The 27,794-nt window shown below is 46.7% G+C and overlaps 2 protein-coding genes and 1 pseudogene across 9 annotated transcripts; 2 read left to right on the top strand and 1 right to left on the bottom strand.

Annotated features, from left to right (window-relative positions):
* Nucleotides 1–8: 8 nt before the first annotated feature.
* Nucleotides 9–7,126, bottom strand: RPP38 (ribonuclease P/MRP subunit p38). Of its 6 annotated transcripts, none has more exons than XM_055296646.2 (3): nt 6,482–6,900; nt 1,922–2,040; nt 9–961 (listed from the first exon to the last, which is right to left on the bottom strand). In XM_055296646.2, exon 3 carries the CDS (start codon nt 949–951, stop codon nt 100–102), a length of 852 nt encoding a protein of 283 aa, XP_055152621.1. In that variant the 5' UTR covers nt 952–961; nt 1,922–2,040; nt 6,482–6,900; the 3' UTR covers nt 9–99. The 6 variants fall into 6 exon arrangements, with proteins under 6 accessions (XP_055152621.1, XP_055152624.1, XP_055152623.1 ...); XM_055296649.1 differs by having other exon boundaries at nt 6,840–6,895; XM_055296648.2 differs by lacking the exon at nt 1,922–2,040 and having other exon boundaries at nt 6,840–7,126.
* On the top strand, nt 6,948–27,794 carry ACBD7 (acyl-CoA binding domain containing 7). Of its 3 annotated transcripts, none has more exons than XM_055296657.2 (5): nt 6,948–7,151; nt 15,322–15,533; nt 25,234–25,351; nt 25,518–25,580; nt 25,668–27,794. In XM_055296657.2, the coding sequence occupies exons 2-5, from the start codon at nt 15,522–15,524 to the stop codon at nt 25,739–25,741; spliced, it is 267 nt and encodes an 88-aa protein (XP_055152632.1). In that variant the 5' UTR covers nt 6,948–7,151; nt 15,322–15,521; the 3' UTR covers nt 25,742–27,794. The 3 variants fall into 3 exon arrangements, with proteins under 3 accessions (XP_055152632.1, XP_063466263.1, XP_055152630.1); XM_055296655.2 differs by lacking the exon at nt 6,948–7,151 and adding an exon at nt 14,194–14,383; XM_063610193.1 differs by lacking the exons at nt 6,948–7,151; nt 25,234–25,351; nt 25,518–25,580; nt 25,668–27,794 and adding an exon at nt 14,079–14,383 and having other exon boundaries at nt 15,322–15,525.
* Nucleotides 7,211–7,893, top strand: LOC129491939 (putative uncharacterized protein RPP38-DT; annotated as a pseudogene).

Genomic DNA, 27,794 nt, shown 5'->3' with positions numbered 1-27,794 from the left:
CCTATGAATCTATGTAAATATAACTCATTTTATTAGTTTCAAGGCTTCTTTACAAGGTGTCCTTTCACAGACTGTATGACATGACAAGTTTATGCAAGATTACTTTGGAGTAGCTTTTTTACTTTTGGGTGGTTTCCTTATCTTATTAGGGTTTGGAATCAGTTTCTTTATTTTAAGGGGTTGTAATGTTACAGAAGCCTGCCGACCATCGGCAAGCTTTCTCTTAGGTTTTGACAGATCTTCAAATGAAGTGTCCAAAAGCTCTCTGTCTTGGCTTTCCAGAGGTTCAGTCTCTAAATTTTCCCCAGAATCTTCAATTCTGTCTTGAAGCCATGGTACACTTAAACTGGGGACTCTGGGGATGATGGCTCTTACTTCGTCCACAAAGTCAGTGGTGTTCTTTTTGAACCCCAAGGCTAGAACACATTTTAAGCCAATGACGGGGGCGATTCTCTCACTGAGCCGGGGGACCTGACAGGCAGGGACAGTTCTGCTTAGGCTTAACTGAATCAAATGTGAGGTGATCATGGCAGGCTTGACTGATTTACACACCAGAACCAACAGCAGTTCACTCCTTTCCAGGGCTCTGGTAACTTCGTTAACGCCAATGGCAAGCTGCTTCCTGACGTGTGCAGGTGTCCACCCTGACACTTGCTGCTTAGCATCTGTTTTCTTCTCCTTCAGATTCTCACTAATATCAACAGCAATGCCGCATTTCTCTCTGCTTTCTTTTTTCAGAAAAGGTGTTTTGTTCTTTTTCTTCTTATCTTCAATCTTCTTTAGTCCGATAGCTTTAAGCCTGTCCTCAAGCGTTTTTAGGATGAAGTGCATATCCTCACTCTCCAGAGCACTCCAGCGGATGATGTATGGGTTGTTCAACGATGTCTTCACAACCACAGGTCTCGTCTTACGGACAGATCCCCGCCCCGGTGCTTGAGGAGCTGCAGCCATTTTGAAAATCCTTCCAAGAAGCAAAATGACAACAGAAAAAATTCATGTTATTGACAACTGCATGACTTCAGAATATCTTGGTTGTACTCTCTGATTCTTATTTATTTATTTTTTGAGACAGAATTTCACTCTTGTTGCCCAGGCTGGAGTGCAATGGCATAATCTCAGCTCACTGCAACCTCCACCTCCTGGGTTCAAGCAATTCTCCTGCCTCAGCCTCCTGAGTAGCTGGGATTACAGGCGCCCGCCACCAAGCCCAGCTAATGTTTCTACTTTTTTCAGTAGAGACGGGGTTTCACCATGTTGCCCAGGCTGGTCTCAAACTCCTGACCTCAGGTGATCCACCCGCCTTGGCCTCCCAAAGTGCTGGGATTACAGGCATGAGCCACTGCGCCCGGACTGTACTCTGATTCTCGATAAGCTAGAGCAATCCTGATTATATAAGTCCAATTAGGTGAGCATACACTTGTCTTCTTTTTAAAGGTTAAGTAATTTTATTTTTCCCCATTTTTCTTACCCCATTTTGAATGCTCTACGGAGGCCCTTTAAAACACTCAGGACTATGGGTGACCAGTGTTTAATTTTCCCCATTTTTTTATATGACTTTGTCTTTATTCCTATACAAGCAATATGTGAAAGTTTTAATTATTGCAATCGTAGTACAATTCCATTTGTCTATTTCATTTATTAAAAATATTCTGTTTCTACTTGTCCATAATTAACCTTCTAGTGACTGTATGGTATTAATCTTATAACTTGTTACTGTTTTCCAAAATGCTATCTAGTTGGGCTTCCATTCATTCACTCAACAAATATTCTAGGTCTGGCACATTGGCTCATGCCTTCAGTCTCAGAATTTTGGGAGGCTGTGGTGGACAGATCACTTCAGCCCATGAGTTCGAGACCACTCTGAGCAACAAGGAGAAACCCTCTACAAAAAATACCTAAATTAGCTAAGTGTGAGGCGTACCTGTAGTCCCAGCTACTTGGGAGGCTGAGGTGGGAGGATCACTTGAGACCAGGAGGTCAAGGCTGCAGTGAGCGTGATCGTGCCACCACACTCCAGCCCAGTAACACATCTGACCCTGTCTGGGGGGAAAAAAAAAAAAAAAAGATCTGAGCACCTCCAGTGTGCAAGTGGCATTCTAGGTCCTGGGGCTCACAGTAAACAAGACCCGATGTCCACCCACGTAGAGCTCACAATCTGCAAGGACTCTGGTGGCCTCTGCCATTCACAACCAATCAGGTGTGATATTTTAAAGAACTGAACAGTCATCTCATGATTAAAACTTCAAATAACACTGTCATGTCCATTTTTGTAAGTCTCCCCACCTCCCAGGGCCCTAAATTTCTTGAATATCCTTCCTACAGCATTTGATACATATGCAGGCATACACTCCCTTTTCTTTTTTTGTGTTTTGAGACGGAGTTTCGCTCTTGTTGCCCAGGCTGGAGTGCAATGGCATGATCTCAGCTCTGCAACCTCTGCCTCCCAGATTCAAGCAATTCTCCTGCCACAGCCTCCGGACTAGCTGGGATTATAGATGCCTAACACCGCGCCTGGCTAATTTTTGTATTTTTAGTAGAGATGGGGTTTCACCATGTTGGCCAGGCTGGTCTCGAACTCCTGACCTCAGGTGATCCACCCACCTCGGCTTCCCAGAGTGCTGGGATTACGGGTGCGAGCCACCACTCCCGGCCAGTCCTCCTTTTTAGGGGGACCCCAAGCTGACTTCTCTGGCTGGCAATTTCATGAAGACTATGGAAATGTAATGAAATTTACAGATATTAATCCATTGAGGAAAAATGAGTAGAAGGATGCTTAATGGGGAAAATGTTATAAACTACTGGTCCAGAGGGCATATCCTGTTTATCCTTCCCAGAGGCAACTACACATTCCTTTCTGTTCCCTCAGTTTTCTTCCCTTCCTTCCTGGGGCTCAGCTAGAATCACAGGGACCCACCTGGCAAAACTAAAGGAAGTTATGTCCTTTCCATTTATACTACCAGTTACTATGCTGGCAGCTGATGTTGAAGGCAAGTGTGTCTGTGCAGTGTATCGCTGTATAAAGCACTCTCTCTATGTATTATTTGCTTCTCACAGCATTCCTATAGAATTCCCCAATGTGTGCATTAGGAAACTGACTCACTGCCTAAAGTCACAAGTAGTTTTCCAAATCCAAGTTTTCTGTTCTTTCAATCCTTGCTACACCTCAAAAATAACCTGTGGCTTCTTAAAACATGCAGATGCTTGGTCCTCAACCCAGATCTACTGAATTGCAATCTTCAAGAGTAGGGCCTGGGCATCTGTGCTTATAAAAAGCTGCCCTAGGCCGGGTGCAGTGGCTCACGCCAAGAACCAAAGCACATTGGGAGCCCAAGACGGGTGGATCACAAGGTCAGGAGTTCGAGACCAGCCTGGCCAATATGGCGAAATCCCATCTCTACTAAAAAATACAAAAAAATTAGCCAGGCTTGGTGGTGCCTGCCTGTAATCCCAGGTACTCGGAGGCTGAGGCAGGAGAATCTCTTGAACCCGGGAGACGGAGGTTGTAGTGAGCCGAGATCGCGCCACTGCACTCTAGCCTGGGCAACAGCAAGACTCCATATCAAAAAAAAAAAAAAAAAAAAAGTTGCCCTTGTGAATCTGATTCAGAGCCGGAATCAGGAACCACTGGTGTAGGATGGGGTGTTTCCACACTGGACAGCCCCAAGAAAGGGCCCCCTGAGCGCTATTGGTCTCTGATATTCTTCCCAGACACCTTCCCACAGAAAAGCCAAATTCAGCTCCCTGGGGTGAGAGTTAACACCCTGGCCGCCTCGGTACTGCCCACTGCTGGAGACTTCTGGGGCCTAAGCTGCTTCCTTCACAGTGGCCACACTGTGCCCCCTGACTCCATTATCTCTATGCTCCCCTAGAGCTCACGGATTCAGTAAGAAATGTGGCTCATCCAGATGCAATGCAGTGACTGCGAGGGGCTGGCATCAGGTTCAAAGTGGTCAGGAAGAGGGAAATAAGTGGACAGAGGGGTGAAACAAATAGGATGGAGCAGAGCTCTTGCCAACTGCAAGTCAGATCATGTCTCCGCATCCAAACACCACAGAACAAATACTTAAAATCATGCTCAGGAGGGATCGCAAAACAGGCTATAAACTTCTCCCACCTGCAGAATCTGCTGGGGAGATAAAGAGAGCCAAGTAGTCTGGATAAGCATAATCTCAAGCAATATAATCCAGCAACAAAGTACTGACTGATAAGATTTCACAGCTTTAGAGAAAGAGAAAAATAGGCTTTACTGAGGGCCCTTTAGAGCTGTCTCAAGAGGCCTCTGCTGCCTCTAGATCAACGACAAACTCTTTTTACTAGACAGTCTTGCCTTGTCACCTGACAGTAGTGCAGTCGTTCGATCACGGCTCACTGCAGCCTTGAACTCCTGGGTTCAAGCAATCCTCCCACCTCAGCCTCCTGCTGAGTAGCTGGGATTACAGGCGCACACCATCAATCCCAGAAAAATTTTTTAATTTTTAAATTTTCTGTATAGGCTGGGCACGGTGGCTCACACCTGTAATCCCAGCACTTTGGGAGGACAAGCTGGACAGATCACTTGAGGTCAGGAGTTCGAGACCAGCCTGGCAAATATGGTAAAACCCAGTCTCTACTAAAAATACAAAAATTAGCCAGGTGTGGTGGTGCACACCGGTAATCCCAGCTACTTGGGTGGGTGGCTGAGGTAGGAGAATTGCTTGAACCCAGGAGGCGGAGGCTGCAATGAGCCGAAATTGCACCACTGCGCTCCAGCCTGGGCAATGGAGTAAGACTCCGTCTCAAAAAAAAAATCCTATAGAGACAGGGTCTTGCTTTGTTGCCTGGGCTGGTCTTCAACTCCCAGGCTCAGGCAATCCCGTAGCCTCGGCCTCCCCCAAAGTACTGAGATTGCGGGCATGAGCTACCATGCCCCACCCAAACTCTAATGTGACATAAAAGGCCCTCCACACTCCAGCCTCAATCTCCCACTAGCCTCTTTCTCCTTAGGCCCCACCAAGCACAAGGCCTCAACACCAAACCACATACTATTTAATGAAGCCAGCATTTTCCCATCTTCAAGTCTTTATACACATTAGTCCCTCTGCCTGGAATACCTCTCCCACCCGCAGCCGCAGGCCCCTTCCTTTCTTCAACAAATATTTATGGATTATCCACGATGTGCCAGGCCATAAAGATTAAGTATTTTTTGTCACAGACCTCAGTGAGCTCAGAGTCCACGAGGAAAAAATTTTAGCAGGTAATTATACAACAAAGCCTGATGCACATTAAGGTCAGGGAACAGTATGCTTAGGGAACACCCAGCAGAGGCCTAGCTTAGTTGAGGGGGGTGGGAAAAGGCAATCCTCATAGAGGAACTGCAGGGTTTTTTTTGTTTTTTTGAGACAGAGTCTCATTCTGCCGCCAGGCTGGAGTGCAGTGGCACAATCTCGGCTCACTGCATCCTCCGCCTCCAGGGTTCAAGCGATTCTCCTGCCTCAGCCTCTCGAGTAGCTGGGACTACAGGCACGGGCCATCACGCCCGGCTAATTCTTGTATTTTTAGTAGAGACGGGGTTTCACCATGTTGGCCAGGATGGTCTCGACCTCCTGACTTTGTGATCCGCCCGCCTCGGCCTCCCAAAGTGCTGGGACTACAGGCGTGAGCCACCGTGCCCGGCTGGACCTCTTAACCTACATCTAAACAATGCCTACCAAAGGAAGTATGGAGTAAAGAAAAGTATCTTAGCATTAAAAGAAATAAGTTGGCTGGCGAGGTGGCTCACGCCTGTAATCCCAGCACTTTGGGAAGCCCAGGCGGGCGGATCACTTGAGGCCAGGAGATCGAGACTAGCCTGACCAACATGGTGACCCGTCTCTACTAAAAATACGAAAATTAGCCGGGTGTGGTGGCACGCGCCTGTAGTCCCAGCTACTCGGGAGGCTGAGACAGGAGAATCGCTTGAACCCGGCAGGCGGAGGTTGCAGTGAGCCGGAATCGCGCCACTGCACTCCAGCCTGGGCGACTGCTATGTCTCAAAAAAAAAAGCAAGTTCCAATAAGTTCAACGTGGCTGGGGCAGAGATGCTAGAGAAAGCGGTGAGGAACTAGGAAAGGTGGGTAAGGACCAGATAATGAAGACCTTTGCAAGCCTTCCAGTGTGAAGCAACTTTAACATCTAAAGCAGAGGTGTCGTGATTAGAAAGACGTTATAGATCTTTGTGGATCTGGGCAAAGGAAGAGTCCTTGAACAGCAAAGACGCTCCTGGAGTCGTCCAGGTTAGAAATGACGGTGGCCTGCACTAGAGATGCCGCAGAAAGGACGGGAGAAAAATACATGTCAGTCGGAAAAGAAGGTAGAATCTCCCGACACAGTAGTGACCAGCTGGGAGTAAAGTTGAGAACGGTATTGGTGGTGACTCCCGGTTTCTGGATCCCGCCGGTAGCCGAGAGGCGACGGCCGACCCAAAGCTCACCTCCCCACTGCACGCCGCCCCTGGATCGAGTACCTTAGTGCTTTACTATTTAGCACACGGAAGTGTTGTTCTGTTGTCCGTGTCTCCTTGGAGACCGTGGAGAACAGAAGGGCTGGCGTGGGGTTTTCGCTTTGTACTCCTGGTGCCCAGCCGGCGCTGCAATCCAGCAGAGGAGCCGGACCAGAGGCGCGGAAGCTCTGGGTGCACGCGCCCGGCCCGGGACTGGGCGGCCCAACCGGGAGGGCGGCGGGTCCTGCGGCCACGCAAGAGGCGTTGGGGAAGCAGCGGAGGCCCTGCGTGCGCGCGGGCTTCGGCCTCCAGATTCCGCAGAGTCCCAGGCCCGATCCCCCTGGGGCTGGCCTCCTGCCCTACGTGGGACCCGCGAGCCCACCTGGAACTCACGATGGCGAATCCGTAGTCACCGGAAGGCAACAGCACCGGCTCCCAGTGCGCCTGCGCCGGGCATGCGTAGAGCCCTCGCCTCCCGGCCTCGCCTCCCAGACGCGACGGGGCGGGGAGGAAGCGCTCGGAGCACTGCAGGTTTCGTTATCCTGTGTTAGGTCACTCCGGAGAGGGGGAAGCGGCCCACAGCGTCGCGCGACCGGAAACGACACAACGAAGCCCCATCTTTTAGACTCGAGTTTAGGCCCCGGGGTGGAGTCTCCGAACCGGGCCCCCTACAGCGGCAGTGCGCAGGCGCGAGGTCTGTATAGCGAGACCATGGGGTTGCCCGGGTAACCAGACGCTCAGGACTTGGACCGTCCAGTTGTTGGGAGGCCAGCCTACAGCCAATGGTATCCCGAGGGCTCGCTCTCTCTCTGGGCATTTGTGCTCCCCTCTCTCTTCTAATCCAGTTTCTACCTTTCAGTGCCTTGGAGTCTTAGCCCTCTATCTCTATTCGCTTTTCTGTATTTGCTTTGCCTCAGGGACGCACAACCCCAGCCCCTGTCCCAGTGAGCCCGTCGCCATGGATTCCCTGCAGACTCCCCAGCACCATGAAAATCAAGATAAAAGGGAGAAGGAGTGTGGGGTAAAACACATGCCTATGGGAAATAATGCAGGGAATCTTGAGCCCAGAAAAGAGAAAGGCAGTAACAGTTGCCTTGAGTTCAGCAACAGCTGCCCAGAATATCCCGTCCAGTGTCCACTGTGGCTGCTCCAAGCAATGGAGACTAAAGTTACCATCGGAGCCGCTGCAAAGTCGGGGACAAGTGATGAAGTCGGGGACAAGTCGGGGGACATTTTAAAGCTCAGAAATCTGGATCTGTTGATCTACCCTTGGCCAGAACTTAGAAGACGGCAGGTTGCTTCTGACCTAATGAGCCTCCTCCTTCTCCCCGCTTTTTCCGGCCTCACTTGGGCCCCCTTCCTTTTCCTCTTCTACATATCTGCCTCCTTTTCTCAATCTCCTCACTGTTCATTTTGTTTCCTATTTTCTGGTATAGTTTCTGTGATTTCTTTCTTTTATTTATTATTATTATTATTGTTGTTGAGACAGAGTTTCGCCCTTGTTGCCCAGGCTGGAGTGCAATGGCGCGATCCTGGCTCACTCCAGCCAACGCCTCACAGGTTCAAGCGATTCTCCTGCCTCAGCCTCCGGAATAGCTGGGATTACAGGCACGGGCCACCAGCCCAGCTAATTTTTGTATTTAGTAGAGACGGTGTTTCACCATGTTAGTCAGGCTGGTCTCGAACTCTTGACCTCAGGTGATCCGCCCGCCTTGGCCTTCCAAAGTGCTGGGATTACAGGCATGAGACACTGTGCCCAGCCTCTATGATTTCAATTTTCATGTTTAAGTACCTATGTAGAACCTAACTGTCCATAAAGCAAACACAACAAAAAAAAAGATTTGGCTTTTAGTCAAAGATCATTGGAGGTTACACAGGGTAAATTGCAATATGATTTTTATCACAATTAGAAAGATTAAAAAGAGATAACAGTGAGTTTGTGAGAACAGGTTTGTGTTTCATAAAATGAATTGTGTGAGTTCGCTATGATGAACTGCAAGCAGCTTGCATTTCCAAAGACAAATACAGACACACAGGTCTAATTAAAATGCTAAAGTAATGGGAAGGAGACATCCATACGTTTTTGTCCCCCTAAGGTTCCAGATTTATAGTTTGAGCATCATCTCGGCTTACATTTTCTCTATGGAAAACATCAGCCATTACATTACTTGTCTCTCGGTTGAAATCCCAACTTCATCAACTGAAGATATTATGACCTAGGCAAGTTCATTAACCTCCTCTATGAAGTGATAAAAATAGTGTCTCTTGTGAGGATTAGAAGAGATGTTCCTCTGTGCTAAGATGATTATTATGTGCGGAACACATAGTTAAGTGCTTGATAAATTGAACTATGGTGAATCCAGTCTCAACCATGGCAAAACTAAGTTAATAAAAATGAAACATAACCTTTATTATTTTAGTGCTCATGTTTTATTTTAAAACTAGCAGTATAATTTCCACAAGGATTTTGCTAAAATTAACAAGTACATTTTGAAAGTAATTTCTGTCCCTCTTGTATCACACAAACATTACAACCAAAAAGTGAAAAACATTCTCCCGTGACCCAATCATACGCGTTTTTTTCTTTAGTGTTCCCTTCTACTTTGTTTCACATATGTGCATGCTTTTACGTTAAAATAATACAGATTAAATTTTCTGATTTTCTTTACACATAACATTTTTCATGTTTCTGAAATTATTACTTTACATATTTGATATCCTATTCTGAAGAATCGGTTTTTTTCTTTTTTGGCGGGCGGAGACAGGGTCTTGCTCTGTTGCTGAGGCTAAAGTGCAGTGGCACCATCTCAGCTCACTGCAACCTCCTCCCAAGCTCAAGTGATCCTCCCACCTCAGCCTCCTGAGTAGCTGGGACTACAGGAGCATGCCACCACGCCTGGATAATTTTTATACTTTTTGTAGAGGTAGGGTCTTGGCATGTTGCTCAGGCTGGTCTCAAACTCCTAGGCTCAAGTAATGCTCCTACCTCGGCCTCCCAGAGTGCTGGGATTACAGATGTGCACCACCACACCTGCCAGTTTTACTTTTTAATGACAGTTGTTTTATCCTGTAAAATCTGTTTGGTCTTTGAATATTAGAGCTTTCTTTTTATATTAATTCTAGAATTGGACTACTGTTTGATTTGTATGCTTTCATTATTTGACAATGACTTAAGATTCTGAGTGATGGCCGGCTGTGGTGGCTCACACCTGTAATCCCAGCACTTTGGGAGGCTGAGGCAGGAGGATTGCTTGAGCCCAGGAGTTCAAGACCAGCCTAGGCAACATGATGAAACCCCGTCTTTACAGAAAAAAAAAAATTAGCTGGGCATGGTGCTGTGTGCCTGTAGTCCCAGCTACTCCTGAGGCTGAGGCAGGAGGATTGCTTGAGCATAGAAGGTGGAGGCTACAGTGAGCTGTGATCACACCACTGCACTCCAGTCTGGGCAACAGAGTGAGACCCTGTCTCCAAAACAAATAAATAAAAAGATTCTGAGTAATAAATTATATCATTAGCCACAATCCTTTGATGAAATAAGTGAAGGTCCCAACAAGAAAATTTGTCAATAGAATGTAAAGGAATTGACCACCAGATTCTTCTTTTCCTCCATGGTATTCTGACCTTAACTCTGTGTGTGTGTGTGTGTGTATGTGTGTGTGTGTGTTATATGACAGTAGTTGTTATGTAAACAATTTATTATTTTAAATCAGTAACTAAGAATGAACTTTAATGATGAGATGCAAAATGAATACCGAAAGCTTTACTAATTGGAACTGTATCGTACTCCAAAGAATATCTGTGTCCACAGAGACAAGTGAAGGTGAGGAGTTTCAAGCAGTTAAGCAATTCGCAGGCCTCACAAAACAGCAAAATCAAGACCAACATGATGTCAGCTCCCTGCATCTCTAATCCCATGGGACAGCATTCCCAATCTCAGAGGTCAGATGACAGGTGTCATGAGTGGTGGGTCACTCTGTTGAGGAACAAACTGTAAACTTCACAAGCAGTTCTACAGATTTACACAGAAGCCTGCGGCTCTATCCTAAAGTGGAGCAGGTTGTAGGGGGCGTGGAGAAAGGAGTGGAAGATGGAAAGCCCTAGTCTCAACTAAATTAGGGACACAGATGAGAAACACCCTTGTGAGACTCTCCCACAAGATAGGGAAGCCCTGTGGGCAAGGTCATCCCTGAGCTGAACAGGAAGCTCCCTGACGTGGCCTTTTGTGTCCCCACTGCCATCGTGTCAGTTGTGGGCCTGACCTGCCATCTGGAAAAACCTGCCAAATAGGATGACATCAGGAAGGTGGTGAAGCAGGCTTCAGAGGGGTCCTCAAGGGCATCCCGGGCTACACCGAGCACCAGGTCGTCTCCTCCAGCTTCAACAGTGACACCCATTCTTTCACCTTCGATGCTGGAGCTGGCATTGCCCTCGACGACCACTTTGTCAAGCACATTTCCTGATATGACAGTGAGTTTGGCTACGGCAACAGGGTGGTGGAGCCCACATGGCCTCCAAGGAGTAGGACCCCCGGACCACCGGCCCCAGCAAGAGCACGAGAGGAAGAGAGAGGGTCTCACTGCTGGGGAGTCCCTGCCCCACTCAGCCCCACCCCACTGAGAATCTCCCCTCCTCACAGTTTCCACGCAGACCCCCTGAAGAGGGAGACACCTAGGGAGCCCCACCTTGTCGTGTACCGTCAATAAAGTTTCCTGCAGTCAATCAAAAAAAAAAAAAAAAGATAAGGAAGCCTTGCCTTGCTCCCAGGGAAATCACAGGCATTCGGCCAGGACTCAGGGTAGACTGCAGTCAGGCCTTGACTATGTGGCTATGTGGAGATGTCCAAGGTTGTCAGGGGTCTCAGCAGTGCTGTTTTATGAAAATGGGGAAATTTGAAAGACATTTAATCCTTCCTTTTTATCCCCCTCCTCCCTTTCTTCCCCCCACCCCCGCCTTTTCCTACGGGTACGATATTCATTGCATTGTAAGTGTTGGGGATAAAGCGGTGAGCCAGAGTTCTAAAGGAGGAGAAACGGTAAACAACGTAAACGGTTTAAGTTGTCAGATGATTCAAAGTGCTACAGAAAAAAAGCAGGGAAGGCCAGGCGCGGTGGCTCACGCCTGTAATCCCAGCACTTTGGGAGGCCAAGGTGGGCGGATCACTTGAGGTCAGGAGTTGGAGACCAGCGTGGCCAACATGGCGAAACCTCGTCTCTACTAAAAATACAAAAATTAGTTGGGCGTGGTGGCGCGCACCTGTAATTCCAGCTACTTGGGAGGCTGAGGTAGGAGAATCACTTGAACCTGGGAGGCGTAGGTTGCAGTGAGTCCAGATCATGCCACTGCACCCCAGCCTGGGTGATAGAGTGAGACTCTGTCTCAGAAAAAAATGAAAACAAAAGCAACACGAAAAAGCAGGGAAGAGTGGAAGGGGGTGCTAGGATGGGTGATAAAAGGCCTCCTGAGAGATGACAGATGAGCAAAGACCTAGAGGAGTGGAAGCACTGAGCCAGGCCGACCCTGGGAAGATAATTCTGAGGTAGAGACGGGAGAGCAGGAGTGCGATAGGCCTGTTAGAACAGCCGGGAGGCCAAGTGGAGTGGAAGCCCTTTGAAGGCAGGTAAGAATGAGAACAGAAGAAAGACGGAGAGAGATAGCCAGAGGCTCATAGACGAGATGACCAGACTAAAGCTATTTCTTGTCTCAAAGTCTTCCTGGAGGTGTTGCCATGTCGGCTGAGTCTTGAAGGAGGAGTTGGCTGTTAAGAAAGTGGGAAAAGGAGCTGGGTATGGTGGCTTGCGCCTGTAGTCCCAGCACTTTGGGAGGCCAAGGCAGGCGGATCACTTGACGTCAGGAGTTCGAAACCAGCCTGGCCAACATGGCGAAACTCCATCTCTACTAAAAATACAAAAATTAGCTGGGCATGGTGGCATACGCCTGTAATCCCAGCTACTAGGGAGGCTAAGGCAGGAGAATCACTTGAATCCGGGAGGTAGAGGTTCCAGTGAGCTGAGATCTCACCACTGCACTCCAGCCTGGGTGATAGATTGAGAATCCGTCTCAAAAACAAACGAGAGAGAGAGAGAGAGAAGAAAGAGAAAGAAAAGAAAAAAAAGGAAAGAAAGGGAGAGGGAGGGAGGGAAAAGAAAAGGAAAAGAAAATGAAAAGAAAAGAAGGAAAAGCGTGTTCCAGACAGTGGGGTGGCAACTATCTACCAACGTGGAGAAAGGGAACTTGAAGTCCTTCAGTTACCTGGGGTAGAGCATCCATGCCTGTGGGAAATAGCGAGAGATGTGGTTGAAGAGGTCAGCAGGACCTGGTCCATCCTGGAGGACCACATGTACCATTCAGCAAAGGAGAGCTAAATTGTCATTGCAGAGAAGAGAGCAAAACCATGGATGCATTATTTGTGATGCTTGGGTCCAACCCTACAGCCATTACATCAAAATGGTGGTGGGAATCAGGGATCAGACTGGGGTTTGTATCTTTTTTCCCAGGTAATTGAATGCACTGCCAGGGTTAAGAAATGTTCATCTTGACAGTACTAAAGATTCAGTGCAATCCCTATCAGAATCCCAATTGATGTTTTTTTATAGAAAAGAAAAAACCTATTCTGAAACCCATGCTATGGTTTTTATTTTATTTTATTTTATTTATTTTTGAGACAGAGTCTCACTCTGTTGCCCAGGCTGGAGTACAGTGGCACACTCTTGGCTCACTGCAACCTCCGGCTCACAGGTTCAAGCAATTCTTCTCGCCTCAGCCTCTCAAGTAGCTGGGATTACAGGTGCCCGCCAGCATGCCCAGCTAATTTTTGTATTTTTAGAAGAGATTTTTAGAAGAAGGGTTTTTGCCATGTTGGCCAGGCTAGTCTTGAACTCCTGAACTCAAGTGATCCACCCACCTCGGCCTCCCAAAGTGCTGGGATTACAGGTGTGAGCCACCGCGCCTGGCCCCTTCTTACATCTTGAGACAAGACACACATGGCTTGGCAATGAGATGGGGAATGGCAACCCAGGAGAAGAAAATATTTTCAAAAGAGGTCTTAAAAGAACATTCTGGATTTAGAGAATAAAGCAGAGAACAATGTAGCGTCCATCCCTCTCCTCTTCTGGATTCTTACAGCGATGATAATTCCAGAATGTCTCAGCTGAAGATATGGACTGATACCGGAACTCAGTGCAGTATTTCCCGCTGAAACACCACGGACCAGGTTCTGCCCGCAGCCAGGACTAGGCTAACAGAGGAAGGCCTGGCTGTGCTGAAGCTGCCATGAGCCTCAGTACCCCCACGGGACCTTTCCCATCGTCTAGGACTTCAAACACAAACAACTGCCCAGTAGGTTTTTCTAACATTTTGCTTTTGGTCCTTTACTTGGAAATGCACTGATTTCACCACGAAAATATTTGTGAGGAGAAAAAAAAGATTTTCATGAAAAAGCAAATATTTTAAAAATGTAGCTTTATGCAAAAGCAAGCTGAAAGGTTTCTTGTTGCATTGTTGTACGTTCAAGCTCAGTCACTTTGCCGACATTGAGTTTCTTTTTTCTCCCAGTCACCCTTCTCCACCAATGCTACTATTTAAGCGAAGCATCGGAAATTAGCTCCTCATATGAGCAGCCAGTTCGGTTCCAGTCCTTTGGAAATGTAATCCTGTTCGGTGTGTCTGCAGACTTGGAGTGACATTGGGTTTGTTCCCCTGGAAAAGTGGGTCAAATTGAATAGGTGTTTAGTCCTGTGCCTTTACCAGAATTAAAAACCAGTTAGGCTGATTGTAGCATGTGTCCAGAATTTAGATGTTTTTGCTTTATAAAGAGGAGAAGAGGTGCAAACCACAGGCCACTTTCTCTCATGATAAACAGCGTCCGGATGCAGTGTGGAGGAGACGCATCCATCATCCACGTTTCTCGGAATAATGGACAGGAGAGAAGTATGTATAAAGAAGGAATCCTGTGCTTCGGGAGGCTGAAGTGGGAGGATCGCTTGAGGTCAGGAGTTCGAGGCCAGCCTGGGCAACCTAGTGAGACCCACCCCCCACCTCTCTTAAAAAAATATATATATTTTTTTAATTTGCACTTTTAATTTATAAAATTTTTAATTTTTAAAATTTTAAATATATAAAAATAGATATATAAATTTTTAGAGAAAAAATATATAATATATATACCTAGGAAGGCCCCTCACCTCTGAAAAAATTTATATATATAAGTTTTTAATTTATAAAATTTTAAATACATATTTATTTATTTATTCTTTTTTTTTTTTTTTGAGACGGAGTTTCACACTTGTTGCCCAGGCTGGAGTGCAATGGTGAAATCTCGGCTCACCACAACCTCTACCTCCCGGGTTCAAGCGATTCTCCTGCCTCAGCCTCCCAAGTAACTGGGATCACAGGTATGTGCCACCACACCAGGCTAATGTTGTATTTTTAGTAGAGACCGGGTTTCTCCATGTTGGTCAGGCTGGTCTCGAACTCCCGACTTCAGGTGATCTGCCGGCCTCAGCCTCCCAAAGTGTTGGGATTACAGGCATGAGCCACCGCGCCCGGCCAATACATATTTACCTATATAAATTTTTTTAAATTAAAAAAATTACATACGTATTTTAAGAGAGTTGGGGCGGGTCTCTCTAGATAAATATATCTATATATATTTTTTCTCTCCTCTCTCTCTCTCTCCCCCCCTCCTCTCTCTCTCTCTCTCTCTCTCTCCCCTTTCTTTCTTTCGAGGGCATTCCAGGGGAGGCCTGTGTCCTACGGAGACCTCTCTGGATTTCTTGCAAAGAACCGCTTGAGAAAGAATAGAAGAGAGAGCCAAGAGCGGAGAGAAACTCATTTAAATTCTCCTGTCTTCGCCTTTCCATTTGCAGCCTGGGGAACCCGGCGTGCTGTACCGCTCAGCGCCCAGCGTCGCCCCCGCGCCCGCGACCAATGGGAGGCGACCGGGCCGGGAGCGCGGCCAATGGCAGCGGCCAGAGGAGACGCGGCCCTTTAAGAAGCGGCGGGTGCGAGAGGGGCCCGAGCACCGGACAACAACAACAGCAGCAGCAGCAACGCGGCCGCCGCCACCATGGCCCTGCAGGTACCCGGGGCGCGGGGAGGCCACGCGGGAGGGGCGCTCCACGAGGGGAGTGCTTAAGTGGGGCTCCGGGTGGGCTTGGCGCCCCTGGGAGCGGTCGGCGGTGACCCGGGGGACACGCCCACTCCTTCCGCAGCGCCCCAGATGGCAGTGTAGACCGCACCTGTGCCTGCTGACGGCGAGCCAGGGCTCCCAGGGCAACCCTTCCGGACCCCAGGGGCCGGGTGAGCGGAAAAGCAGGCAAGGCACGAGCGCCGGGGAGCACGGAGCGGGCCTCCTCCTCTCTCCGTCTCCGAGAGGGAGTCGAGATCCCCCGCTCCCGCCCCTTCGCTCATTGGGACCTCCAGGACCTCTCTTAGTGTCATACTGAGCAGAAGAGATCTGTGAGGCTCCTATTTTAAAATACCGTTTTACAGGTATGTGAAAAAAATTGTTAAGGGTGGAAAACTTTGGAAAAGACAACAAATATAAAGTAATAATTACTGATAATAATCCAATCATAATTCCTTCACCCAGGTGATAATCACTGCTAACACGCTAGGATAATTCCTACTATGTCCTAGTATGTTTTTTTCATGTGTGTATGTGTGTGGCATATATCTACACACATACCTATGATGTTACTGTGTATATACAGTTTTATTCCTACACTTAAAACAGTAATATGAGCATTTTCTTATTATTAAATATTCTAAAATGTAATTTTATTTTTCTTTTTTGAGGCAGAGTCTCATTCTGTTGCCCAGCCTGAGGTGCAGTTGGTGCGATTTCTGCTCACTGCAACCTCCACCTCCCAGGTGTAAGCGATTCTCATGTCTCAGCCTTGCCAGTATGGGATTACAGACGCACTCCACTGCGCCCGGCTGATTTTTGTAATTTTTTTTTTTTTTTGAGATGGAGTCTCATTCTGTCACCCAGGCTTTTTGAGATGGAGTCTCACTCTGTCACTGAGGCTGGAGTGCAGTGGTGCAATCTCAGCCCACCACAACCTCCGCCTCCCAAGTTCAAGTGATTCTCATGTCTCAGCCTCTCGAATAGCTGGGATTACAGGCGTGCGCCGCCACTCCTGGCTATTTTTCTCTATTTTTAGTGGAGATGGGGTTTCACTGTGTTGGCCAGACTGGTCTCCAACTCCTGACCTCAAGTGATCCACTCGCCTCGGACACCCAAAGTACTGGGATTTCAGGCGTGAGCCACCACACCAGGCCTCTAAAATGTAATCTTTTACATGCACAAAATTTCATAGAACGTGGCTCACTTCTTTAACCATTTCAGTCAGGCAAGACGTTATCCTGGGTAAAGTTATAATACATACTCCAGGGCCATCTGGGTTCAAATGTGTGCCTCACTTCTACTTAGCCTGTGACATAGTTAACCTCTCTGTGCCTCAGTTTCTTTATCTAAAAATGGAGGAGAGATACATTAAATGAGTTATATGTATAAAGCATTTAAAACAATGTCTGGCATGTGGTAAAAGTCCAGTAAGGATAAGCTTGTGGTGGAACATTTAGTTTGTTTGTTTTGAGACAGGGTCTCACTCCGTCACCCAGGCTGGAGTGCAATGGCATGATCTCAGCTCACTGCAGCCTTGACCTGGGCTCAACTGATCCTGCCATTTCAGCCTTCCAAATAGCTTGGACCACAGGCACCCGCCGCTACACTTGGCTATTTTTTTTTTTTTTGAAACGGAGTTTCACTCTTGTTGCCCAGGCTGGAGTGCAATGGCGCAATCTCGGCTCACCACAACCTTCGCCTTCTGGGTTCAAGCGGTTCTCCTGCCTCAGCCTCCCGAGTAGCTGGGATTACAGGCATGTGCCACCACGCCCGATTAATTTTGTATTTTTAGTAGAGATGGAGTTTCTCCATGTTGGTCAGGGTGGTCTCAAACTCCTGACCTCAGGTGATCTGCCCGCCTCAGCCTCCCAAAGTGCTGGGATTACAGGTGTGAGCCACCGTGCCAGGCCTTTTTTTTGTATTTTTTGTAGACATTTGGTTTTGCTGTGTTGCCCAGGCTGATCTCCAACTCCTGAGCTCAAGTGATCCACCCGCCTTGGCCTCCCAAAGTGCTGGGATTACAGGCGTGAGCCACCTTGCTTGGTTCAAATATTCTTGTGCATGACTTATGTGTTTATAGTGAACTCTCTCCAAAATGATCAAAACGTTCTTCTAAAAGTTCCTGAAAGATCTGAAAGTTTCCTTTCTAGCTTAGTACTTTGGTTTTTTGTTGTTGTTTGCTTTTAAAATACTCGCAACGAGAAATTAAGAGTTGAGGAACATCACAGAAAACCAGTATGCTAAGAAGTATTAACATCGACCCATGATATTACCTACTAACAATGCATTTGCGTGTCAACAATATTGGAGGAAGGTAACTTTTTTTTTTTTTTGAGATGGTGTCTTGCTCTGTTGCCCATGCTGGAGTGCAGTGGTGTGATCTTGGCTCACTGCAATCTCCACCTCCCAGATTCAAGCAATTCTCCTGCCTTAGCCTCGTAGTAGCTGGGATTACAGGTGCCTGCCACCACGGCCAGCTAATTTTTGTATTTTTAGTAGAGACAGGGTTTCACCATGTTGGCCAGGCTGGTCTTGAACTCCTGACCTCAAGTGATCTGCCTGCCTCAGCCTCCCAAAGTGCTGGGATTACAGATATGAGCTACCACGCCCAGCTGAAAGTAACTTTAAAAAATGGCAACTAATAACTGGCTGACATATTGAAACCTCTTCTGTCATTATTAACTCACTGTCATGTGCAGGGATCATATTGGTACTAGTGTTCTGCCAAGATGCTCACTGAGTGGAAATGAGAGGAAAGGTGACTAGTTTAGGGTCCCCAGTCTTCTATTTATTTACACAAGAATAAGTATACTGGCAGACTGTCATTGGAGTAGCCAAACAAATGGAATTTCTAATTCAGCTATAGCCTCCTGATTTTATCTGAAAATTACAATATGTTTCCATCCTCACCAAAGCATTTAGGAGAGCTGATTTTTATCCTAAATGGACAAATTTGTTTCCTAGATGATGAAGCTAAAAAGCAGACTTCTTCCTCTAGAATATGTATCTTTTCAAGTCTAGGGGACTGATGATTTTAACAATTGGCAAAAAAAACTAACCTCTTCCCCCAGCCCACATTTGTGTGACCTAAGAACCCTGCAGTTCCTTGAGTGTCAGAATTTTTTATCTTCTCAATTGCATTGCTCAATGGGAAACAATTGCTCAAGAAGCCCTTGCCAACCCTCTGTGTGGGATGACCATGTTCATTGCAGAAAGTAAAGTCAGAGGAGGTGAGAGCCACCCTCAGAGGCTGTCTTCAGCGGGGCTGAACTGTGAAAAGTAATTTACACAGCAGCCCGCCTAGTCAGCATGGAAGGATGCACCCAGGATGTACCCAGTGTGAGTGATGCTGGCGTAACTTCTACGCCAAAGGTGGGGTGAGGGAGCCCAGTGTCAAAAGTATGAACAGGAGAGAGTCCCGGGGGGTGGGGGCCGTAGTAGCCTTAAGGCAGTTTGTCTTGCAGAATCTCAAGCTCAGGTGACCAGGAGATAATGCACTAAACATTCCACCAGGATGCCAAGGACCCCTCGCTCAGGAGAAATCAGCTCAGCATTGGCTGCAGTTCCTGCCAAAGGCAGCAAGCCCAGCTCTGCAACAGGATACTGCATGACTGATGACCATGTGATGCCTGTGATGCCTTTGTCTCAGAATGAGGCAGGAGAATAGGGTCTGGAGGCAGGGAGCCTAAGGCTGACTCACACTGACTTTGTAGAACTAAATCGAAAGGAAAACCCCAACTTTCCACACCTATGTAATAAAAGGACCAGAGGCTACTCCCTTTGCAACCTCCTCCCCACTTTCTGCGTGGCAGATGGAAAATTGAAAGTATCTCTGACTGGTTGCTTTCTGCGACCAATGAGACATTTGCACAGGAATGTACCTTTGTAACTTCATTTCAGCCTCTGATTGGTTGCTTTCCCCAACCAGTCAGACTGATCATGAGCCAAGTCTTTATTTGCATAGAAGTGTAACTTTGTAACTTCACTTGAGCCTCTGATTGCAGGCTGCTACTTCATTTACATAGGATGCACACCAAGTAACCAATGGGAAGCCTCTAGAGGGTATTTAAGCACAGAAAATTCTGTAACAGCGATCTTGAGTCCCTGTGCTCGGCCTGCTGCCTCCCTGTGGAATGTGCTCTGGCTTTCAATAAATCCCTGCTTTTGTTGCTTCATTCTTTCCTTGCTTTGTTTGTGCATTTGGTCCAATTTTTTGTTCAAAATGCCAAGAACTTGGGCACCCTCCACTGGTAACAAGAATGGTTTGGAATTCAATGTTCATAGCTCTATATTTAAAACTGCATCTCACCTATGATAACTTTCTGATCCCCCTAAAGTCTGCTCACTAATTAACCATCCAACAAGGATGTACTTAATAGACTCAGACCAGGCTCATGCCACCCACCAGCAGTCCATGAGGCCCTGTGGGTGCTGCCACGGTGATTATTTATTGATTATTTATGTATTTGTGAGTATTTATGCAACCCCACATAGCCTTTATGTTGAGCTCCAGTGAGTTCTGTCCACACTGCTGGGAGCAGCTTTCCCTGCCCCTCTGCACCCAACAAACGCCCGATCCCCCTAGCATAATCACCATCTCATCTCAGGGATGGCTTTTTCCGTTCCATACCTTCCCGTCTGTGCTACCTCCTGTGTTCCCAGAGCAACCGTTGCGCCTCATTTGCAGCAAGTCCCATGTGGTCCCCGTTGCCCCGTTCACCTTCCACCAGGCTATGAGCGCCTTCAAGCACACTGCCTTGTGCATGCCCATCTGCCTGGCAAAGGCCTGGCCTATTGGAGGTGTTCAGTAGGTAGGTTTGTTAATTAGTATGAGCTGTGAGATGAGCTCTGGGAGGGTAGAGTCCATAGAATCAAATCAAGAATATTTTACATTCTTGGCCGGGCATCGTGGCTCACGCCTGTAATCCCAGCACTTTGGGAAGCAGAGGTAGTCAGGTCACTTGAGTTCAGGAGTTCAAGACCAGCTCGGCCAACATGGCAAAACCCTATCTTTATTAAAAATACAAAAAAAATTAGCCAGGCGTGGTGGTGCATGCCTGTAATCCTAGCTACTTGGGAGGCTGAGGTGGGAGGATCGCTTGAACCAGGAGGCAGAGGTTGCAGTGAGCCGTGATTGCACCACTGTACTCTAGCTTGGACAACAGAGCGAGACTGTCTCAAAAAATATATATATTCTTAATCGTCCTTAACCCTAGCACAAAAAGAGGCTGATACTCTCTTTTTGTGGCCGAAGCTGCATCTCAGAGGAGCTTTGTTTCTTGCATCAAGTCCCAGGGCAGTGTGCCTCAAAGCTAGAAGTCAAACCTGAGTATCGTGAGCAAGGCCAATGTTGTTTGTACTCCAGCTCATCATGGCTGGGATGGGAAAGGCCTCTTGCAGGAAGGCGCATCAGAACAGCCCCTTAAGGCAGGAATGTATTGCATTGAGGTGCTAGAACCAGACAGGCTAGACAGAGAGAATGATGCTGGCCACTGCTCTAGAACTGGGTTCCCTACCTAGGGAGGGAGAAAGAGTGGGGACCCCTGAAATGGCATGGGAAACTGTGTGAGGGCTTAGCTCTTCTGTGCAGAGGGGTCCAGGACTTTCATTAGATCTTTTTTTCTTTTTTCTTTTTTTTCTTTTGAGACGGGGTCTTGCTCTGTCACGCAGGCTGGAGTGCAGTGGCAGGATCTTGGCTCACTGCAACCTCTGCTCCTGTGTTCAAGCTATTCTCCTGCTTCAGTCTCCTGAGTAGCTGGGATCACAGGTGTGAGGCACCATGCCCAGCTAATTTTTTGTATTTTTAGTAGAGACGGTGTTTCACCATTTTGGCCAGGCTGGTCTCGAACTCCTGACCTTAAGTGATCCACCTCCCTCAGCCTCCCAAAATGCTGAGATTACAGACGTGAGCCACTGCACCCAGCCCTCATATGGGTTTTTAAGAAGGCTTAGAATTCTAATTAAGGCTTGGCACATCAAAAGGAGTCGAGTTGCTGTCACTGGAAAGTAATATGAGACTTTACAGCAAGCAGAACACCTGAGATGGCCTATAAACCTACAGAGGAAGGTCCTACACCCCTTCTGCATAGCCTTGCCCTTAAGCAGCTCTGGCCACTCATGTAGACTTTCAATTTTGTTCTTATTATAAACACAATCCATGCACATTATAGAAAATTTGGAGAGTACAAAAATATTTTAAAACTACATAACTTGCCAATAATCAGAGGCAATTACTGTTTACATATTTTTAGTATACATCTTTCTAGTTTTTATTTTTTCTCTACTACTTACAAAGCTGAGTGTATAAAAAGAATTTGTGTTCTTTGCTAAACCATAGACTAAAAGTATTTCTTATGTCTTGCTTTATTGCAAGTATCTTTTTTTTTTTTTTTTTTTTGAGACAGTCTTGCTCTGTCACCCAGGCTGGAGTGTAGCGGCATGATCTTGGCTCACTGCAACCTCCACCTCCCGGGTTCAAGTGATTCTCCTGCCTCAGCCTCGCTGGGATTACAGGCATGTGCCACTATGCCCAGCTAATTTTGTATTTTTAGTAGAGACGGGTTTCTCCATGTTGGTCAGGCTGGTCTCAAACGCCCTACCTCAGGTGATCCACCTGCCTTGGCCTCCCAAAGTGCTGGGATTACAGGCATGAGCCACTGCGCCCAGCCTAGTCACACAGCTCTTAAGAGATGGAGTTGAGATTCCAACCAAGGCAGTCTGGCTCCAGAGCCATGTTCTTAACCATGGCATTATGTATAAAGCAGCCAAGAGTTTCTTAGGAAGACACTCAGAAGACAAGGCACCCCTTGTTCCATGCCCCGTGCTTCTCAGTCCCCTGTGGGAACTGGGTAGGAGGATGGGCCATGTTCAAGGTTATTTAGGCTGAAGACCCTGAGCTCCAACTTACAGGTGATTTTGCTCTTCGCAAAACAGCTGTTCCGGTTGTGCTACTGTTCGTGGACCACACTGAGAGCCGGGCTGTTTATTCTCTCAGCTCAATAACGAGATGCAGATAAACTGGGAGAGAAGAGATTTGATTTCTGTAACTGGGTGCAAGGAGAAGGCCTGCAAATTATTGCGAAGCCAACTCAAAATTACAGAGTTTTCCAGAGCTTATATGCCTTCTAAGTTATATGTCTGCCTGTAAGTGTGCATTTATCTAAAGCCTTAAGTGATTAACTTCTTCTAATCTATAACTAAGGGCTGAGTTCTGAAGACCTTCCTCTGGAACCTCAGTAAATTTACTTAATCTAGATGGGTCCAGGTGCTGGAGTGATTACCCTTATCTTATTTCCTGCTAAATCATGGAGGTTTGGGGAGTTCCTTCAGACCCAAATAAAACTTGTTTGTGGAGGTGTGGGGATTTTCTTCAGACCTGAATAAAACTTGTTTAATCCTAAATGGGTCCTGTGAAGAATTCCTTCATTATCTTGTCATGCCTCAAGCCCCAGGAAGGGCCTGGGCAAAGCTCTTGGTGGGCTTTTGTTACCTTGGAGTCTTCTTATGAGGGCGCTGGTTCTTTCTGCTTTTAATATTTAACGTAACCACTCAGTCAGTGCTGAAACGGTTGCATGGAGCCCTGCCTATTCAGCCATTAGGGAAACCTGGCCTGCCACAGTACTGCCTGTCTTTGGGGCTGGAAGGAAACTTGACCCAGCCACTCCGCTGAGCCCACAGGGTACTGAGGTTACAGTGGGGCTATCCACTTTCTCTCCTAGGCCTTTGGATCCAAAGGCAACTCTGGCATCAGAGAAGTAGTGTGGGGGGCGGGGGTGGCCAGCATATGTCCTTGAACTTCCCCTGTTTGACAGCCAGCCTACTGACAATTCCTGCTTATCCTGCGTTTTAAAAAATAAGGCAAGGTAAGACACAGTTTAGTTTAAAAATCTATAAAGGAAAATAATCACGAAGCTCTTTGTAGAGTATAAACTAAGAGGTTAGAAAGGGAAAGGGATAAAGCATCTGGGAACACTCAGGCTCTGGAGTAGACTGGACTTCTTGTCTATTTCAGCCACTGGCTGAACCCTGGGCCAGCCTGAGGGTCTTGCGGGGTTAGGGAGGTCCCAGTTATCAGAGTTAACTCAGGACAAGCCTTACTACTTAAGTACGTTTGGTTTTTTGTTTTTGAGACAAGAGTCTCACTTTGTCGCCCAGGCTAGAGTGCAGTGATGCTATTTCAGCTCACTGCAACCTCCGCCTCCCAGGTTCAAGCAATTCTTGTGCCACAGCCTCCTGAGCAGCTGGGATTACAGGCATGCACCACCAAGCCCAGCTAATTTTTGTATTTTTAGTAGAGACAAATGCTATGTTGGCCGGGCTGGTCTCGAACTCCTGACCTCAAGCGATCCCCCCTGTCTTGGCCTCCCAAAGTGCTGGGATTACAAGCAAGAGCCACCACGCCAGGCTTAAGTACATTGTATGTAGAGTTTCCAGGAAGTCTAAAAACATACTACTCAAGCATATTGGTATACAAAGTTTTCCCTAATAAGCTCTAAATTGGCTAAGCAACTCCTCTTGTCTAGAAATCAGTTGCAATAAATCTTATAATTTAGGTCTAGTTGTGGAAAGGAATCTGTACAAGCAATTCAGCCAAATCAGGAATATTGATTACCCTCAGAAACTGGCTAGGTCTAAATAATACTGATATTAAAGAATGTAGGCATGAGGGCACTGGAACAGAAACGCCCTAGACGATGGTATTAACTGGTAGCAAAGCCCCTGCATGTAGTAAAGTTGGACTGAGGCAGAAGAGGAAGGGCGCATCTGCGAGGTGATTGAGAAACCTTCATTGAGTACAAATAATGCCAAAAAAAAAAGCAGCTGGGCACGGTGGCACACACCTGTAATCCCAGCACTTTGGGAGGCCAAGGTGGGTGGATCACAAGGTCAGGAGTTCAAGACCAGCCTGGCCAAGATGGTTAAACCCTGTGTCTACTAAAAATACAAAAATTAGCCAGGTGCAGTGGCAGGCGCCTATAATCCCAGCTACTCGGGAGGCTGAGGCAGGAGAATGGCACGAACCCAGGAGGCGAAGGTTGCAGTGAGCCGAGATCTTGCCGCTGCACTCCAGCATGGGCAACAGAGTGAGACTCCGTTCCAAAAAAAAAAAGGCAAACTCACCACTAGGTGCAGTGGCTCACGCCTGTAGTCCCAGCACTTTGAGAGGCCAAGGCAGGAGGATCACTTGAGGTCAGGAGTTCAAGACAAGCCTGGCCAACATGACAAAACCCCATCTCAACAAAAAATACAAAAACTAGCTGAGTGTGGTGGTAGTCCTCACACCTGTAGTCCCAGCTGCTTGGGAGACTGAGGTGGGAGAATGGCTTGAGCCCCAGAAGTAGAGGTTGCAGTGAGTGGAGACGGTGCCACTGCACTGCACTCCAGCCTGGGTGAGAGAGCCAGACCTTGGCTCAAAAAAAAAAAAAAAAGGTAAACCGAACATTTTCTGTATTAAGAATTTTCTGTAGTTCTTCGTATTAGGTAAGTCCCAGGAGAGGTGAACTCCTAGGAATTCAAGTAAATTAAGATGATTCTGATAGAACCAGAGCAGCAGAAGTTCATTTCTACTTGAAAGCTTCCTCTTCCTGCTCTTTGAGTTCCTCCTATTCCTTGGTGGTAAAATGCTTTTTTTTTTTTTTTTTTCCTTTAGGCTGATTTTGACAGGGCTGCAGAAGATGTGAGGAAGCTGAAAGCAAGACCAGATGATGGAGAACTGAAAGAACTCTATGGGCTTTACAAACAAGCGATAGTTGGAGACATTAATATTGGTATTATATATTATTAATATTAATATATTCATGTTACAGTTAGTATATTAATAACTATAATATATATCATTACTTAAAATATAATAATATACTCCGTTTTAACAGTGTCTATAGAAGTGCACAGTAAAATGTTAACCTGCAAATGCATCTCTCCTTCTTTTGCCAGCGTGTCCAGGAATGCTAGATTTAAAAGGCAAAGCCAAATGGGAAGCATGGAACCTCAGAAAAGGTTTTTTAGTCTTTCACAAGTTTAAAGCAAACTTTCTTAATTTCCCAGTGCACCAATCAGGGAGATAACCTGTTTGTATCTTTCTAGGGTTGTCGACGGAAGATGCAATGAGTGCCTATATTTCTAAAGCAAAGGAGCTGATAGAAAAATATGGAATTTAGAATACAGCATATGAGGAATTTTTCCTTTTGAAGCCTTCCGAATGCTATCACGACCTAACATTTAGAGGGAGAGGCATACTGTTAACTTCATGTATCATGTATATTTTTGCTATTAGCATGAGCTGTAATACTTAGAAGTATACTGAAACTACATAGTTAACTCAGTTGTACTTGCTTAAACCAGGTGTCTCTAAAAGTTCTTTTTAAGAAAATGTGGGCCGGGTGCGGTGGCTCACGCTTGTAATCCCAGCACTTTGGGAGGACAAGGCGGGCGGATCATGAGGTCAGGAGATCAAGACCACGGTGAAACCCCGTCTCTACTAAAAACACAAAAAAATTAGCCAGGCTTGGTGGCGGGCGCCTATAGTCCCAGCTACTCGGAGAGGCTGCGGCAGGAGAATGGCGTGAACCCAGGAGGCGGAGCTTGCAGTGAGCCAAGATCGCGCCACTGCACTCCAGCCTGGGCGACAGAGTGAGACTCCGTCTCAAAAAAAAAAAAAAAAAAAGAAAATGTGGCACATATACACCGTGGAATACTATGGAGCCATAAAAAAGGATGAGTTCATGTCCTTTGCAGAGACGTGGATGAAGCTGGAAACCATCATTCTCAGCAAACTATCACAAGATCAGAAAACCAAGCGTGTTCTCACTCATAAGTGGGAGTTGAACAATGAGAACACATGGACACAGGGAGGGGAACTTCACACACTGGGGCCTGTCAGGGAATGGGGGCTGGGGGAGGGATAACATTAGGAGAAATACCTAACGTAGGTGACCGGTTGATGGATGCAGCAAACCACCAGGGCACGTGTATACCTATGTAACAAAACTGCACGTTCTGCACATGTATCCCAGAACTTAAAGTATAAAAAAAAAATTCTTCTAGAAAAGTATTTTATTTTTTATTTTTATAGAGTTAGGGAGTACAATTGCAGTTTTTGTTTGTTTTTCCTTGAGGAGTCGCGCACTCTCACCCAGGCTGGAGTGCAGTCGTGTGATCTCGGCTTACTGCAACCTCCGCCTCCTGGGTTCAAGCGATTGTCTTGCCTCAGCCTCCCGAGTAGCTGGGATTACACGTGCTTGCCACCATGGCTGGCTAATTTTTGTATTTTTAGTAGAGACGGGGTTTTGCCATGTTGGCCAGGCTGGTCTCGAACTCCTGACCTCAGGTGATCTGCCCACCTTGGCTTCCCAAAGTGCTGGGGTTACAGTTGTGAGCCACCACACCTGGTCACAAGTGCAGTTTTCTTACATGGATCTATTGTGTAGTGGGGAAATCTGGGCTTTTAGTGTAACCATCACCCAAATACTGTACATTGTACCCAAAAGGTGATTTCTCATCCCTCACCCCCTTCCACCTTTCCAAGCCTCCAGTGTAACCATCACCCAAATACTGTACATTGTACCCAAAAGGTGATTTCTCATCCCTCACCCCCTCCCACCTTTCCAAGCCTCCAGTGTCTATTATTCCACACTCCATGACCCTATGTACACACTGTTTAATTCCCACTTATAAGTGAAAACGTGGTATTTTTTTTTTTGCTTCTGAGGGTTTTGTTTTTTATCTTTATTTTCTTGTTTGTTTTTTTTTTTTCTGAGTTTTTCCACTTAAGATGATAGCCTCCAGTTCCACCCATGTTGCTGCAAAAGCCATAATTTCATTCTCTTTATATGGCTGAGTAAATCCCCTGGTATATATATACAGCGTTTTCTTTATCCCATCATCTGCTGTTGGATACTTAGGTTGATTCCATATCTTTGCTATTGTGAATTGTGCTGCAGCAGACATGCAAGTGCAGGTATCTTTTGGATAGAATGATTTCTTTTCCTTTAAGAAGATACCCAGTAGTGGCATTGCTGGGTAGAATGGTAGTTCTATTTTTAGTTCCGTGAGAAATTTCCGTGCTGTTTTTCATAGAGGTTGTACTAATTTACATTCCCACCAATAGTATATAAGCATTCCGTTTTCTCACCAATATCCTGATTGTGATATTATACTACAGTTTCGCATAACAGTTACCATTAAAGGAAATTGGGTAAAAGGCTACACAAA

This window comes from Symphalangus syndactylus, chromosome 10, assembly GCF_028878055.3.
Source record: "Symphalangus syndactylus isolate Jambi chromosome 10, NHGRI_mSymSyn1-v2.1_pri, whole genome shotgun sequence".
Classification (NCBI taxonomy): domain Eukaryota; kingdom Metazoa; phylum Chordata; class Mammalia; order Primates; family Hylobatidae; genus Symphalangus; species Symphalangus syndactylus.
This window is presented reverse-complemented; position numbering and strand designations above follow the sequence as displayed.